The sequence below is a fragment of the Mirounga angustirostris genome, unplaced genomic scaffold (genome assembly GCF_029215605.1).
Source record: "Mirounga angustirostris isolate CCGP_5_RB_7025 unplaced genomic scaffold, mMirAng1.0.hap1 SCAF_4, whole genome shotgun sequence".
Lineage (NCBI taxonomy): Eukaryota > Metazoa > Chordata > Mammalia > Carnivora > Phocidae > Mirounga > Mirounga angustirostris.
Window position 1 is genome coordinate 43487340 of NW_026991712.1, and position 17646 is coordinate 43504985.

Genomic DNA, 17646 nt, shown 5'->3' on the forward strand with positions numbered 1-17646 from the left:
TTGTAAGATGAGCAACACGTTTCACGGTATCTCTGCTCATAGCCTTCCACCCTATCCTCTCAGTGAGACACATTTGTTTCTGTTTTGATGAGCATCCTACCTAATTGCTCATGGCCATTGCTGTTGTTGCTCACTTGGTAAGCTTTTCCATGTCACCTTTTTGTGTTGTACCTTAACTGTGATGCTAACGAGCATTAATACTTAAGGTTATAGATTTCAAATTGGGATTTTTGGTTTCTTGGCTTGGATTTAAGATATTTGTCCAAAGTTGGGGCACCTGGGTTGCTCAGTTAAGCAACCAACTCTTGATTTCGGCTCAGGTCATGATCTCACGGTTGTGAGATCCAGACCTGGGTCAGGCTCCACGCTCAGTAGGGAGTCTGCTTGAGATTCTCTCCCTCCCTCTCCGTCTGCCCCCCCCCCACTTGCACACATGAGCCCTCTCTCTCTCTCTCAAAATAAATAAAATCTTTAAAAAAAAGATATTTGTCCAGAATTATACCTGGTATGTTGCATTTTTTTTCCTAAATGACGTCCAGTGTATTTCTTTAAAAAGATTTTTTTTTGGTAAATCAAATGAGTGTATATTGCTTTCATATTTTGCAAGCCCTCTCTTCATGGCCTAATTTCATCATGGAGGTGTATGCAATAGGGTTGTTTCATTTGCCTCTCTGTGGCTAATGAAATGTGGAAAAATTGTACCGTGCTCGTTTTAGAGAAGCATATCCCTGCCCATGTAAAGTGATTTATGCTGCCTTTATTTTTAATGGTAGAGAGCCACGCTTTGAAACCACTTAATGTCTCCTTGTGGCTTCTCATATTTATTAAGGGTTAGTATATATTTGTATTTTCAATTTGGGGACGTTATATGGATGACTGACTCAGTGTTTGGTGTCACTTTACTCCCCTTTCTTCCTACATAAAAGAAAGGGTTCTGACCCTATGACCTCTAACATTCCTCCTAGTTTTTAACATTCTGTCATTCTAGGAAGAGCCCATTAGGCAGTTGTGAACGTGAGTCTGACTTACGTCTCCATTCAAAATCGAATATATCTTCACATCCTTTGGTTTAGTCTTTGCTGAGTGCCTGTGTGTGTATGGATGGTGTCCTGATTGCTGTAGGGTGATCAGCCTTCTTCTCTGCATTCATAGGGTTGCATGGCACACGCCAAGAAGAAATGATTGATCACAGACTAACAGACAGAGAATGGGCAGAGGAGTGGAAACATCTTGATCATGTAAGATGTCGGTAATCACTTAGGTTAAAATAGGTTTCAGAAATAGCCCGAGTGGGGTTATATGATAAAAGAAATGCTGGGGATGCTTTGAGGTTATTATGTTCTGTGCTATCCTTGAAGAAAGGAATGAATGGGAAGATGTGCGATAAAATACAGGATTTGATTTCTACGTTGATATCAAAGGCACTAACGTAAGAGAAATGTGAGGTCGTGGAAAGGAACCCTCAGAGCCAGATCCGTGGGTTCCTGTTTTACTGCAAACGGGTCACTGGGTTTATACAGTAATGGGATTAGTACTGGGAACTTGGCTATGTGCCTCCAGCCGAACTCTCTGTCGTGAGTCGTGTTCACGCCTCCCACGTTTTGCTCTCATTCCCATTGAGTTTACTCCTCTGTCGGGTCTCCATTTCAAATCCGACCTTTGAAAATACTCGGCTGAAGGAAGCCTTCGGGAACACAGTGGCATCCTTCATCGTCCCGCGGTAATCGGTTCGCTGTCCGCCGGAGTGGTTCGGTGGTGGTGATGGCTGTGTTCTTCCCCCGTGCCCGTCCCTCCCACAGCTGTTGAACTGCATCATGGACATGGTGGAGAAGACGCGGCGGTCCCTCACTGTACTGCGGCGGTGTCAGGAGGCCGACCGCGAGGAGCTGAATTACTGGATCCGGCGCTACAGCGACGCTGAGGACTTGAAGAAAGGCGGCGGCGGCGGCGGCGGCCACTCCCGGCAGCAGAGCCCCGTCAACCCGGACCCGGTCGCGCTAGGTACCTTTCCTTTGGGTGGACGCGCCACACGGATAGTTCTCACACTCATAGTGCCGATCTCACGTTCAGTGGGGTCTTTGCAGAAATAAAGGGTATGTGGGGCCTTTTAGAGCAGTAAACACTTGACATCCCCAGTAGTCCCTGTGTCTCCGAGAGGAAGCCGGGGGACTGGCTGACTCGGAGGCGGGTGCAAAACTTAAGCGCCTCTTTCCAGGGTCATGCTGGGCTCGGGGCAGAGCTTCAAGGCCGGGCCAGGGTTTCACCCGCGTCAGGGAGACGTGTGCCCCTGCACAGCCCAGCTCTCTGCACCCTGCCCCCCAGCGTGCCAGAACAAAATCTCAGGGCGCCGCGAGCCTCTGAGGCTGCAGCAAGCTCTCCAGGGAGTTCTGCTCCTGCACACCGTGTTGGATGCGTGTTGTCTGATTTTTAATTGAAGACACGGTCTCTAAGACAGCCTTGTTTTCCAGCTGTATCTTTTATTTTCATAAAACACTTAACCAGGAAGAGAGACCTTAATGGGTTATATAGTCTGCCTGCTAGCACTTGCAAATTAGTGATGAAGGGAGCACTGTCTTCTGGTGACTTGACCTTAACCTAGATGGCGTAAAGCCTTCCTTTTATTTTTTTTTTCAAATTTTTATTTAAATTCTAATTAGTTAACATAGAGTGTAATACAGGCTTCAGGACCGTGTAAAGCCTTTATTGATTCTAGTTATATATACAACTGTTATTATAGTTGTGCTTTAGAAATTGAATGCTTAATGTGTAGCCATATCTAATATTGATATATGGAGATTGTCGAGGTTATAAATAGAATATCATCACAAATACTGGAAAGAGAGCCTGAACCTGGGAGAATTTTTGAGTAGCCTGTGAACTTTTGTCTCAATTAATAACAAGATGTTACCATTTACACTGCTGGCTACTACACGTGGGTACCATCTGAGTAAACTTAGTGGATACGGATTTGTGTTGATCCGTGTTCCCTCATCTCAGTTTTCTTATTTGTTTAGCCACACACCTGTCAACTCACTCAGGGCGCAGTCTGCACCGCAAACAAAACTAATTACACACGTGTAGATTAAGCTCATGACTTTGGCCTCATTATCACTCTGGGCTGATTATTAAAAATTAAAAACTTGTCTATTACCTGGCTATTGATCATATTATCTTTTTTATTAAAATTATTCCTAGGCAATAAAGTTTCCTTTGTGCTTTAGGTTTGTGGATTCCTGCTAATCCCTGAATGCTGAATGCTTATTACCATAATAAGTATTATATAAAGAAAGATTCCAAGTCACTTACTTTACTAAGTACTATTCTAAAGCATGTTTTAAAGACAGATGTGCATTTGTTAGGATACATTAAGGCAAGCAATGAAAATAGGTTTAATTTGAACCAACATCGGTCCATGTAAAACTATTTAGAGCAGAGTTGAATAAGTATCCTGTTTTTTATTTCCTTACCGTGAACAAAAACTTATTAATCATGATGGATCTGTTCAGGACAAATAAAGGGGGTATTTGTAACCATGCAGTGTAGACAAAAATTGAAAGCCTTAACTAAATAAAATTTTAAGAGTAAAAGTGTTCAGTTTAACCTACTTTATTGAACTGATTTTGTTGAGCCAGTACTTATTTATTGAACGTTTACTATGTGCCAGGCATTGTGTTAGGCAGTGTAATAAAGGAATAAAATCCTTCCTTCCTTCCCTCGAGGAACTTTTGATATATTGGAGAAGATAGGCGGGGCCACAGCTAGTGACCAGACGGCCCCTGAACTGACAGGATTAGTATTATCTGCTGTCTGCTGGCAAAGAAAAAGTTCAGAAACTGATGGGACTTCATGCCTAAGTGAGTTCTTTTCAGCCCACAAAATATAGGACACATTATATCATCACACTGTTGCATACACATTCTGGTGAGGCAAATGTATATTGTTTTCGAGGACGATGGGTTTAGTTTGCCTGTTAACTAAAAGAATAAAGTTGGTTTTAAAAACTTCTTAGGAGTACCCAAATTACATTATTTCCGATGATGCTTAATGAATTCATAGTTTTGGTCATACAAGGTTGCTTTGGCTTTAAGCTTTTGTAGATTGTATTATTCAAAGACTACAAGCTCCTTTCTTTGTTTGGACTCTGACTTTTTTTCTTTTAATAAACAGTCATGTTCGTTAGGGCCACAGAACCCTAGACTGCCTTTTAGAAACCATCCCAACTGGAGAGGTAACTTGTGAAAAGCCACACAGTGTGCAAGTTTAAGCATCCCGCATGGCCTTTCATTGTGTGCCCTTCCCTAGCCTCGAAGCCTTTGAGTTTTGTTTTGTGGGGCTGGGCTGTGGCTCTAAGACAGACGGTGGTTGGTAATCATGGACCACACTCATACACATTGTTTTCGAAGGTTCTCTCCTAGGTTTTGGAGTTGAATGTATTGATGTGTAAAGAAAGGATCAGAGATTACTGGCGGATGAGTCTCATTTCTGCCTCCAGAAAGTGTGTCATGGGGTGTGTGTGCATAGATAAGAACTATGGCTGTGTTTGTATCTTTATGTACACATAGAGCTCTGTAGCCTGCAGTTACATTACCTGTGTTTCTTTTAGCTCAATTCTCTCTCTTCTGCAGCTGCTACAGAGGTCAAATGAGACCTGCAGAACTTCAGAATAATATTATAGGAGATATCTCTAGTTCAAAATATTTCCTTGGTTTCCTGCCTAGCTTGGAAACATTGGCAGTTTTCAGTCACACACACACACTCAGCATTTTTAAATTGCATTTGGGGACTGGACAGAGGAGAACGTAACCTCCGTGACCACTCTGTTGTACTTGTTAAACTTACTCCCATTCTCACTTTTGAAATATATCTATAGTGTTAAGTCAGTGTGAGGGATTAGTAAGAGAATATGACTCATCTATTACTAATTGAATTTTGGCGAGTTTTCCCTAGATATTAATTAAATAGAGGCTATTTTGTATAGCCTCTTGAACAATTTTAAAATTGAGTACACACTGAACCCATAATGTTGTTTTGACTCAAAAACAGGTTGGTATCTTGAAGGACTCTTCAAAATATTAGATTTTTTCCTCGAGATCATAGATTTGTATTATTTTTATTGTTATTACCCACTTTCCAGGAAAACTCCAAATATTCAAGTACTAAAATTAGAAAGCTAATTTTTAAAACAATTGTCTTTATTTTCAAAGTATGACTTGTTTTTTGTACACTTAAGTTTTGTTACATGGTGAATTTCACCCAAGAGAAGCTAATGCCATCAGAATCGACACATAGGGTCACTGAAGTAGAATTGCTTTTGTCCAAATAGGTGGGTAGGTGCTGGTTAGCACTTCATGGGCCTGAGTGTTGATCTGAGTCTCTATGCGGCTGCTTTTCTCCTCTTTTGTCTCCATTCCTCTTTTCTCTCAGTGTGCTGTTCATATCACTCTCTTGGCTCCTGACATTTTATTTCCTTCAAATTACTTTCTTTTTACTGGCTGTGTACTATTCTAGAATCTTCCTATAGTTCATCTTGTATTTGTGTGCTTTCCCTCTGTGTTTCTCAAGAAGTTCCTTATACCATTAGAGTTAAAGGAAGTATCCAGAGACTGCGGCGTAAATCTCTGAAATAGGAATACATTTTTCCCTTTTTTAATTTTTTGAATGTTTGGATATTGTGATGAGAATGTATGAAATTTTGAAAATACTTTCATGTGTGTTTTGGTAAGGTTTTGACTCTTGCCAGAAAGAGAAATGTCAGAAAGAGGCATTTTGTTTTAAATGGAATGAAAAATCCAGTTGATCGTTCATAAAAAAGCTCAGGAATTCTAAGTTTGGCAAATTAATACCATCCCTGCCTCAAGTAGACTGGTAGGGAAATTGGTATTTTAAAATTCCACTGGCCAGCAAGCTTTATGATTGTCATATAATTGAATTACAGAATTTCTCATTACTGTCTAAAACCTCAGGTAATCTAGCATGAAGGTTAAAAGCACAGATTGTCTGGGTTCAGACACCTAGTTCCTCCTCTTCCTAGTTTTGTCACCTTTGGCAAGTAATTCTCTGTGCTTCAGTTTCCTCGTCTATAAGATGCAAATGGTAATAATACATACTTCATAGATGTTTCTGTATTAAATGAGTTAATAGGTATAAATCATATGGGACAGTGCCTGACCCATAGTAGATGTGATAAAAGTAATGGGTGTTATTGTTCTTTCTAATACGTAATCTCAGAAGGAACTTCAAAGGACAGGGGTACATGAAACCAACTTGCTTCGCATCCAAGATTATAAAATTAGAGTAGATTCTTAAGTATTTTTTTCATTCTGAAAATACATCGAACAGTAGTTTTTAGGTGACTTCGTTATTTAACAGGCAGAAAAACTAGAAAAGGGGAATTCTGTCTTAAACACAGTTAAATCTGTTGTACCTTTGGGACCCTAATTCATAATACAAGACTATGGAAAATAGTTTGCTCTCAACCAAAGAAATATATCCTGTCTTACTATCAGATTATAAAAACCACAACCATGTTTTTCAGAGTATATCTGCATATACAAGTTTAGAGTTTTGTATACTTGTATTGATTCCTTGAAATCACATCATGAAATTCGTTTCAAGATCATTCATCTTAAGTGCCCACTGTATTTAAGTATATTGGGTTTAAAAAGATGGGAGTAATAGATATACCCATCTTTTAAAAACAAGAAGAGATGATTGCCTCCTACTAGGTATTTTTGTTGTTAAAAACAGAAATCCTAATGTAGTTCTGGCTTCTAGGTTTGGTTTGGGCTTCTGAAACATAATATTGAAGTTTCTGAATTGATTATCCTTAAAAATAATAACTAGCGTTTGTAAAGATGAACTCACTTAACCCATCCTTTCTTTTGGTGGTTTTTTGTGATAGATATTATCATGCTCTCAGCCTCATTCTGCCCACTACAGAATGAAGGCCATACCTAGGTACTGCCAAGCTTTGAGTCTTGCTGTCCTGGGTCAAATGAGGTCCCATTGGTTCTCCAAAGGCTATCAGCTCATCCCTTCATCTGTATTGATGGCAGCCCTTGCTGTTTCTAGTATCCAGTGGTCCCATTATGTCGTAAGTGTAGTGCATCTTGCATCTCCTACATCATAGATTGCTTTTCCTGTTCTTCCATGTTTCTTATAACTACTCCTGCACCTTGACGCAGTCCCTCTCTTCATAGACATGTTCTCTTCTGGAGGCTCCTTCTCCTCTCACCCCCAAACAATTTGGGTCCCAAAGCAAGCCAGACTCAATTTAGGACTTTTCTATAATTTTGCAGTTTTTCAGTAGTTACATATATATACGTTTCACACTTTAAACCATCTCCTATAGGCTCTTCTGTCTTTGTTTCTATGACTGCATTTTAATACAACTATCCATTTTATAGCAACTGATGTTTTATAGGTGGTCAAGATTTAATGGCAAATAAAAATTCGCTGCTTTGAAATCCGGGCCTTAAAAACATAAGGTGTCGGGGTGCCTGGGTGGCTCAGTTGGTTAAGCGACTGCCTTCGGCTCGGGTCATGATCCTGGAGTCCCGGGATCGAGTTCCGCATCGGGCTCCCTGCTCAGCGGGGAGTCTGCTTCTCCCTCTCCCGCTCCCCCTCTTGTGCTGTCTCTCTCTCTCATTCTCTCACTCAAATAAATAAATAAAATCTTAAAAAATAAAAATAAATTAAAAAAACGTAAGGTGTTTTGCATAGGTTTGTCTAGAGCAGTCAATATTCTAAATTAAAGAAGTCCTCAGAGGGAAGTTGTCTCTTGTAATATTGAGCAACTTCAGGATTGTTTTGTTTTTTAAACTCAGTATTGCCCATAAAGACATTGTTATTGCTGCTACTTCAACAGAAGTGAAGGTAGTATATTTATTAGTCATTTGGTTTCTGTAGCGATTGTAGTATTCCGATTGTAGTATTCATCAGTGTATCAAAAATAGATTCTGAGGAGTACATCTGATCGCTCCATTCTTATATACATTTACATATATATGTAAATCTGTGAATATAAAAATATTTTTGCCTTTAGATTCTTATTTTGAAAAGAAGTTCTTTTAGAAAGTAGGATGGGATTAAGAAAAGTTTTACTTGATTGGCTTTGGTGTTTCTGTTGGGTTTCAAGGTCAGGTGCAGTTTGAGTCTATATGTCACTGAGAATTTTAGGGATATATAGCCAACTTGAAATATTGCATAACTTTCCAGTGTGGTATATGGACCCTCACAATCTACTGTACAGCTCCTGGGAAGGTGGGCGCCTGATTTAAGCCTTATACATTATCTTTGAGTAAATTTGGGGACTATAAATATTTATGAGTTTTAAATAAAATTTATACAAATATCATGTAAGAAATTTGAGGACTTCCCAACAAGAACTAAGAGAACTACTAACTATGGAAATAACTTCTATCCCCAAGTGACATATACTCAGTAAATAAAAAATTACTGTTGTATATTGCTTAATCCAAGTCTCTTGAGAGGTTTTTTTGTTTTTCTTTTTTCCTTTCCTTTCTTTTTAAGTTTTGTGCTATGTGGATTTAAGTGCTGGAAGAAAAAGAAACTTTAAGGTGCTTGTTTCCACCTTAATTATTGATGAGGAAATAAATATCCATTGTTACTGGACAGCCTACTAAATAATAACAGTGATAACAGTTATGAGGGTAATAACATCTAAAGTCCAGTGAGAATTTGGGATGTGCCATGCTGAGCATGTAATAGGAAGTACCTCTTTCAGTCTCCACAGCAGTGCACTCAAATGTTGGACTGGTATCCCCACTTTACAGATGTGGTGACTGAGAGATGGAGAAACTAACCTGCTCAGTGTCACCTGACTAGTAGGTGGCAAAGCCAAGATTCAACTTCACTGAGCTCTAGAACGAACTCTCTTCTACTTATGCTCTCTGGGGTGGTAATTAGTTTCTTTCATGCATGGCCTTTGGGTGACTTAACATTACCTTTCCATTCCCTGTAATAATGATTGGCCATTTATAAATACTTTTTACCAAGCTGTTGATCTTGTCTTAATCCAATAAATGGAAAAAAAAAATTGTTTTTTACTTTGGAGAAGGCATGGTTTTTCTTTACATATCTATTCTTACACTAAAGCCAAAATCTATTCCTAGAAAACCGTCTTTAAAAGCTGCCATAGGTTTCTCTCTGTTTCATTGTGTCATATGGTTAAATGTGAACTTGATTACACTTTTTTTATTTCTTCTGGAAATAGTTGTAGTGGTGTGGAAGGTAATCCTGATGAATCTAATTAGCCACATCACATTTCCTTGAAGTTGTGTGTGCACCACAGTTTTATCTAGCTGTTTTATGAATGAAAATTACTTAAATAAAAACATTTTGGTTTTCATCATTTTCCTTACAGAAATCACTGTGTGCATGAGAATAATCATGAGAATGGGTATTTCAAGTGCATCTGATTATCATGTAATCATGAAATTATAATGTAAAGTTTTAAGAATTTGTATATTTGGAATAATTACAGATTCAAGAAACATTGCAAAGATAATACAGAGAGTTTCCAGATGCCCTTCATTAAGCTATAATAAACTTTTCCTAATTCAGAATAGTTGGGGAAATCTTCAGTTTTAGCCACTATCAGTGTACCCTGCAAGGAATCAAAACATTCAGACCTATTTAAGGCATTCAAATGTAAAATGATATATATACTTAGCTAAATTGAGTGTGCTTTTCTGTTTTCCATAATCTATATTCTGGTACTTGACATTTCTTATGAATGAAGGGACTATCTTAATTACTTGAAATTTATCAGGGGTTGAATGATTGTTCTATTTATAAAAGTTAAAATGATTTTTTTCCTGCCCCCAAACCTCTAAATACATAGGCTTTCATTGAAAAATTCAATATGGAAGACGTGTAGTACATATTTTAACTATGGAAGACTGTACACTTTCAGTTTATTTTCTATCATATATAGAAAAATGTAAAAGGTGTCCTGTCATTTCCACAAACATGTTATTTTGGAGGTTAGCATTCCTACATCAACTTATTATGATCTGTTTTCTCAAACTTTTAAAATTTGACAAGGATAAGCACAGCATTTCATTTAAAGTGAAACGTCATTGGGTCTTTTAGAAAGCATGTACTAATCTTGTTTTAACTGAATATCTCTGAATCCATTCTCATGATTCTTTCCTCCTTCCACCCATGTCAAATCCTTACAATCCAATTTGTGTGAAAATGTTTAGTGTCCAGCGAGATTTTTAAGAAGTCATTGGGAGAACTGGTTAACCATGGAGTAAGGCTCACTATTTATTGAAAGGTGGTGGTATCAGAGCTATGTGAAAATTGTATTAGCCTAAGATTTGATTTTTTTAACTACCAATCTGACTCTTGAAAAGAGAACTACCAAATACAATTTATTTTCTTGAACAAAATAAACATGCTTGTAGAAATTCTCAGAGTGGCAGGGTTCTGGGAGCAGTGCTCCCAGACATCCTGTTGTATAATGAAATCACTGAAGTTGTTTAATTTTGAGCGTACAAGGCATTTAAGCCAATGACCTTCTGTTTTCCTTGAGCCCTGATGACTGGCCTTGCTATTTGTGTTTATTTTCTAGAGGTGAAATGCTCAGCCTTTTAGAATGATGTTTTTGTAGAGCAGCCAAGAGAATGGGAAGTTGCTTGCTTCTATTCTGTGTAATGACATAACGTGCTTATGGTGCTTTCTTCCTCTCCCCACCCGCTTTGCATCCTTTTCCTAGATGCGCATCGGGAATTCCTTCACAGGCCTGCTTCTGGATACGTGCCAGAGGAGATCTGGAAGAAAGCTGGTAAGAACTGTTGAAAAACACGAGTCTAGTGTTGTGCCAGCTGTGTTCATGCAGCGATGGGAGGAGCGACAAGGAGGGCCTTTCCTGCTAACGACAGCAAAAACAGAACAGTCCCCCCGCCACAAGCCAAAAATTTAAAATCCTAATTAATATCCTTCCACCGGACCTGATTAGAACACGGAATAGTTTTCATTCGAGGAACATCTGCTAATGCCACGTAATTGACCGTCGGACAGTGTTTCTGTTGTAAACCCCTGTTTTTCAGGTGCTCTCATGGTTTCGGGCTAAAAGCTTGCGTAAGAGGTCTCAGCTTGCATGCGCTTTACTCTTAATGAAAAACTAATGTTTTAGGGGCACTTGGGTGGCTCAGTCGTTAGGCGTCTGCCTTCGGCTCAGGTCATGATCCCGGGGTCCTGGGATCGAGCCCCGCATCGGGCTCCCTGCTCAGTGGGGAGTCTGCTTCTCCCTCTCTCACTCCCCCTGCTTGTGTTCCCTCTCTCACTGCGTCTCTCTGTCAAATAAATAAAATCTTAAAAAAAAAACAACAAAACTCTTAAAAAAAGAAAAAACTAATGTTTTAGAAATTAAATTGCGTACGTCAGTCCTTTCTCCTGATTTTTAAAAGTGGAGATAGAATTGGCACGTCTCCAAAATTCTTTAAAAAATCCTAACAAAACTAGTTTTGTTGAGGTACTCCCAGACTTATGACTACAACCAATATTTAAAATTGATCTTCTGGGCTAATTAATATTCAGTGACCAGAACTAAATTGTTTCCTAAATTAAATGACAAAGTTGCTAAACTTCTATATTTTCCTCCTGTGTACACGATCAGATTTTTATTAAGAGATACTGGTCTCCATTTTGGGGCTGATTTAAAGTTCCCAGTGACACACTGACTGCGGAAGGTTTGGATCTGGCAGAATCTTGGGGGAACACCAACACTTAGAAAAGTTGAGCCAAAACCTTGCAAAAACTGACTCAGGAGAGAAGCATAAAACCTGTTTCAAGAGTTAAAGATGATGTGCCAGACACATACTGTGGCTTTGAGCTGCTCTAAACTCCAGCTATTAAAATAGTTTGACTGGAGAAACTGGAAAATGCTATTTCTGCAAAGGGTCAGATGGGTGTAGGGCTGGGATCCCTAATCAAGGGGAAATAGTGAAGGAAAGGGTCTCTTGGGGTTGTGATTTGATCCACCTCTGTCCGTAGTTCTTTGCAACTTGGCTGATGCTCTGATCATTTGGCTCTTACCCAAGTGTTTTTAAGGATTTTCTAAGAAATACCTGTTTTGGGGGCGCCTGGATGGCACAGTTGGTTAAGCAACTAACTGCCTTCGGCTCAGGTCATGATCCTGGAGTCCCTGGATCGAGTCCCGCATCGGGCTCCCTGCTCGGCGGGGAGTCTGCTTCTCCCTCTGACCCTCCCCCCTCTCATGTACTCTCTCTCATTCTCTCTCTCTCACATAAGTAAATAAAATCTTTAAAAAAAAAAAATACCTGTTTTTGTAAGAGTGATAAGGAGTTTCAAAATCTGATAGTATGCTAGACCTGGTAGCTTACATTGAGAACCAGAAGGCTCTCTTGCATGTCCAATATGCAAATCAGGTAGATATTCAGCTTAAAGGTTATATATGTTGCTAAGCTGCATAGTCTTGCCAGATTTACAGCATCACCTCTAAGATTTCTTCCTGGGTCATGGGGTACTCCCAAGCTGTTAAAATGTGCCGCATGTCACCTAGCTGGAAAAAGAATTGCTACATCTTCTTTCTGACCACTATTTCTTCCCCATTCTTAAGCTGTCAGTGCAACTTATTCCAATAAGAGACACAAAGAATTGCCATTTTGGACAGCAGAAGGATGACATTTTATGTTGAGGGAGAGTCTTTCTCTGCATTTCCTTTATTTATGTGTATTTAAGTTAAATCCTTGATAGTTCATAAAGAAAAATTGACAGGAAAGCCTTGTGTAATCCAAATTCTTTTTCTGTGCTATTATCTGCTCAAGTCTTTGTTTGACTGCTATTATGCGAGAGCAGATTTTTCTGAATATACCACCTTTGTTGGAAAGTCAACTTGAATAGCTCTGCACAAAGGAAGTCCTACCATAAGTGGTAAGCAATTGGAAGCAGATTCAAAACTGCACTATATATTTGCCACTTAATCAGGTTCTTTAAAAATTTGACATGTTGTAATCTATTGAGTCCACTCTTATTTTTCTTCACTGTTTTGTGGGTTTCGGAAACTAATTCTGGGTATACTTGACATCGTGGGGGCTGCACAAGTAGAGAAAGAACAATCCTTGCTTCTGTTATGTCCATGGACTCTCTAAGAAGCGTTAAACCTTATTAAACGAATGCCCAGAACATTTTTTAGATGTGCCTATATTCTATCTTAGGGCTTCAATCTAAAATAGGACTTGGAAGTGGGGTCGATTACATGTGTGTATTGTGTTATTCTCACACCAGTATCCCTAATCTGCACAAAAACAGTTTGGGGATAGTGTTCTATGGATAGATGCTAATATTAAGGAGTATATTAAATCCCCAAAGTACAGGCGACAGTTTCATCTGGAAATCTTGAATAACTGCTTATAATACTTATCTTTATAGGCGTCTTAAAAAGCATTTCTAGTGTTCACAGTGTCAAGGCATCCAGCATGATGAAAACACTGAGGTCAAAATGTGACATCTGCACTCAGCTTGTTACAATTTGAAAGCTTTTTTCCCCAAGATTCTAAAATTTGCTGTGGGCAAAATTTTTTTTGGAAGAAAACCTGTAAAGTATGTCTTTGCAATCAAAGTATTATACATTACCTTTGTGGCAAAAGATAAGTAAATAAAAGAAAGTTTAAAGCATTTGAAAAATATCAAAGGGGTAGAGCTCTCAAAATTCAATGTAGTATAACCAGGGTATCCTTTTACACAGGAAATATAATTGCAGAAAGTATGTTCTGTGCATGAAAGTGTATCATACAATATTTAGCACCATTTTATTTTGAAATGATATCAGACTAGCAGAAAAGTTGCAAAAAATGGTATTAAAAAATTGCCTTATCTTTTTACCCAGTTTTCCCTGTTTTACTGTATTTGGTTTAATATCTTTCTTTTCCTCTCTCCTTCCCTCCCTTTCTTTCTCTGTTATGCATGTTTTCCCCCAACCATTTGAGAGTAAGTTGCAGATCTGATGCCCTTTTACCCTAAACATTTTAGTGTGTATTTCCTAAGAACAAGGACATTCTCTTATGTAACTATAGTACAATTACCAAAATCAGGACGTTAATAGTATGTAACTCACAAACCCCATTCAAATTCTGCATGTTACCCCAGTAAGAGTATAACAATGTAATAGTGTAACAATACACATTTTTAAATATTTTGGGTCCTCGGGTGCCTGGGTGGCTCAGTCGTTAAGCGTCTGCCTTCGGCTCAGGTCATGATCCCAGAGTCCTGGGATCGAGTCCCGCATCGGGCTTCCTGCTCCATGGAAAATCTGCTTCCCCCTCTCCCACTCCCCCTGCTTATGTTCCTGCTCTCTCTGTGTCTTTCTCTGTCAAATAAATAAATAAAATCTTTAAAAATAAAAAAATATTTTGGGTCCTAACAAATGTTGAAGGCCACATCCGTTTTCCCCTATAATTACTATTTTTAAAAGCAACAGCAAAAATAACAGAACACACCGTAAAGGTATGAAAAGTCTTCATAAAATTGAGGGAAAAATCTAACGTAAAGATGGTTTTCAAATCACAACCGAGTGTTTTCTTCAGTATATTTCTTTTTCAAACAATCAGTGAATGTTTGCAGTTGGTAATAAATATTCAAGCACCTTGCAAATGTCCTACCAACTCTCTTTGCTGATCTGTATATGCCTGTGGGATTAGAATAGGAATGCATAATTTAAATATAAATTGCCTGATTTGCATACACAATTAGTCAAGCTACAGCTTTGATCGTAAGCAAAAATTATTGTCCTGTATTACCACTTAGATAGAATTTTAATTCACCTTGAATATTCAAACTAAATTAGACCCTGGCTGTCTAGTTAGAAGGGCAGTACTTCCCTGGTGCCCCCGGTCGTTTATGATAGGGTAATAAAGGCATCTTTTCACCTCCTGGTGAAGAAAGAGCTGCAAGCTCTGTGCAGTACTCTTTCTATCCAGATTTTAAATGGCATATCTTAGAGCAACCAACAAAGGCTTAACATATTTTAGTTAATATTTCCAGTCTGGATCTTTCCCTTATATTTTAGTTTATAAAACCTAGGAGACAGTAATTACAGACGAAAGAACTTCAGAAATAATGTGGCTGGCGTGACAGAGGCTAAAAAAGTCATGCCAGCTAATTACTAGTGGAGGGCTTTTGATGATCCTCAAGGCCTGGGCTATAGATGTGTGAAATAAACCATAGACATTTAAGAAACCATAGGAATATTTGCATCTCTTACATTTTTAATCTACAGTAAAACATTTTTTTTATTAGGAATCTATGTTTTTAATTAAACAGAACATTTAATTAAGGTGCTTTTTAAGTGGGTGAAACAATTAAGTGCAAACACTTGAATGAAACATGTCATAATTAGTTTTAATAGAGTGTTAATTGGTACTAGGTTTGCCAAGTTAATAATTACTGCTTATTAAATTTTCAATTAATCATTGTCATTTTGCTTTGAATAAAGATGAAAATTAGATAAACTAATTTAGGGGGAGGATATTTTCCCTTGTTAATTAGAACAGTTAATTTTTTTAAATGGAAATTACTTGTTTTAGTTGTCAATCTCATATTGTACATTAGTCAAATCTTTGCACCCTTTCCACAGCCAAAAATAAAGAGCTAATTTGACACCTTGCAGGTTTGTAGGCAGGCCTGATTGTTTTGGCCTCTGGTATGATTCAATTACGTTTGTCTAGTGCAACAGTTGGTTATGCGAAGCTGTATATATATTTGATTGAGTAGATGGGCAACAGCTTAAAACTGGGAAATGAGAAAATGATTTTTTAAAGAATCCTATCATTTAGCCTGAAAGGGCGTAAATCCACATGACTCAGGAAATGACTTAGGAAAAAGAAAAGCCAGATCATCTGTTTCATCCTGGATTTTCTTTCCAAGGTCTACGTCGACATAATTGCCATACGAATTACCTTTTACTATTGTGCTGTATGTTTCACCAGCAAAATAATTGTTAGCACTTAGGTATGGATATGTGTAAAATCCATCCCCTTTCTCTTCTCTTCTGAACGCTTTTTAACATGCACTCCCTATGTGCATATTAAACCTATGGCCTTGTGGCAAACCACCTTAATGTGTCTAAATTATCCAGGCAGGTTTCTGATGGTGACTTTTGTCCTTTAGCTACTTAAGTCTGGTCTCCTAATCATTTCTGGAGGTACTAGTTTGGTAGAAAAGTTGTAGTGATGCTATAGTAGCATAAAAATTATTCCCAGACATGCAAGTTAAAGGGAAAAAAAAAAAAGATCTCACCCTTTGTTTTCCAAAATGAATTTCAGAAAGCTGCTGGCTATTTAGACAGCCAGGAGAACTGCCCAATAATTGGGATGGGAGTCACGCCCGTTCTATAGAATTGTGTTTAACAGCGATCAGTATCCAGGGTCCTGCGCTAACAGGGAAATGTTCTCTTGTCCGGTGCGGCCTGCCTGGCACGCAGAGGAGGCGGTCAACGAGGTGAAGCGCCAGGCGATGACCGAGCTGCAGAAGGCCGTGTCGGAGGCCGAGCGGAAAGCCCATGACATGATCACAACTGAACGCGCCAAGATGGAGCGCACGGTGGCGGAGGCCAAGCGGCAGGCGGCGGAGGACGCGCTGGCCGTCATCAATCAGCAGGAGGATTCGAGCGAGGTGAGGGGCTGGCAGGGGCTTCCAAGGCAAGCAGATCATTTCCACTAATGCGAGTGCTCGGGTTTGAGTCCAGGAGGTCACAAATAAAAGCGGGTATTGGATTTTAGACAAACTGATCTTTAGCAGGATGGGGATCAGAATAATTTGGGGGGAGTTCTAGCACTTGTGGAATCCATCAAGAGCTTGAGCAAATATTGTCTTTATTAAAGACCTATAAGGACAACTCTGCCAAGAAAGGTTTTTAATGTCTTTGGTGGGAAGTGCTCACAACTTCCTAGCACTGTTGAGAGGCTTCGGACTCAGCTGTGTCACATGTGTCTGTCAGCATGTGTGTGTGGTTTCCTTCTAATAGAAGGGGTTCGGTAGAGATGCCCTGTGCAGACATGCTCTCCAAAGAGGTACTGCGGGGCCGGCATCGCAGCCCGTCCCTTCACTATTGGTCCTAAATTCCATTGCGAAGACGGCCTCTGCATCAGCTCAACCTTTCTAAGCGATCCTCTGCACAGTCTCTTTTTTCCACATGATTTGTAATAACCACGATGTTGTCCATCACCTCACCACCAGAGGTGGTATTGTTTGAGTGTATTAAAATACACGCACGTAGCCCAGATGGCTCAAGGATCTGGGAAGTAACTAAAACACGGTACTTAACAGAATGCTTTTTAAAATAGAGCCTGCAAAGTCAGAACAACATGGTAATGTTTCGCATTAATTAATGCGGCCTCACAATCATCCCCCACCCTACAGTAACTCAGATAAAGGACCGTAGTTAGCTAGTCTCACCAAGCTGAACTAGCAAGAGCGTCAACTGATAAATCAATGGTCTACTACAATACATATCTATAATTTGTGAGGGAGAGTAAGAATTTAATTTGTACCAGGCTTCTCTGTAGATGAAAGACCCTGCGGGAATCACTCAATGCCCAGAGTTTCTATTTAATGTGTAGCAGATGAATAACAAGGGGACAAAAGGAATTGATTTTC

The 17646-nt window shown here is 39.1% G+C and overlaps 1 protein-coding gene across 1 annotated transcript in view; it reads left to right on the forward strand.

Moving 5' to 3' along the window:
* RUNX1T1 (RUNX1 partner transcriptional co-repressor 1) overlaps window positions 1–17646 on the forward strand; it is a 135465-nt gene that overhangs the window by 102895 nt on the left and 14924 nt on the right. Inside the window, 4 exon segments of the mRNA XM_064588137.1 lie at window positions 1153–1238; window positions 1800–2001; window positions 10745–10813; window positions 16472–16662. Of these exon segments, the coding sequence (XP_064444207.1) occupies window positions 1153–1238; window positions 1800–2001; window positions 10745–10813; window positions 16472–16662 (548 nt within the window).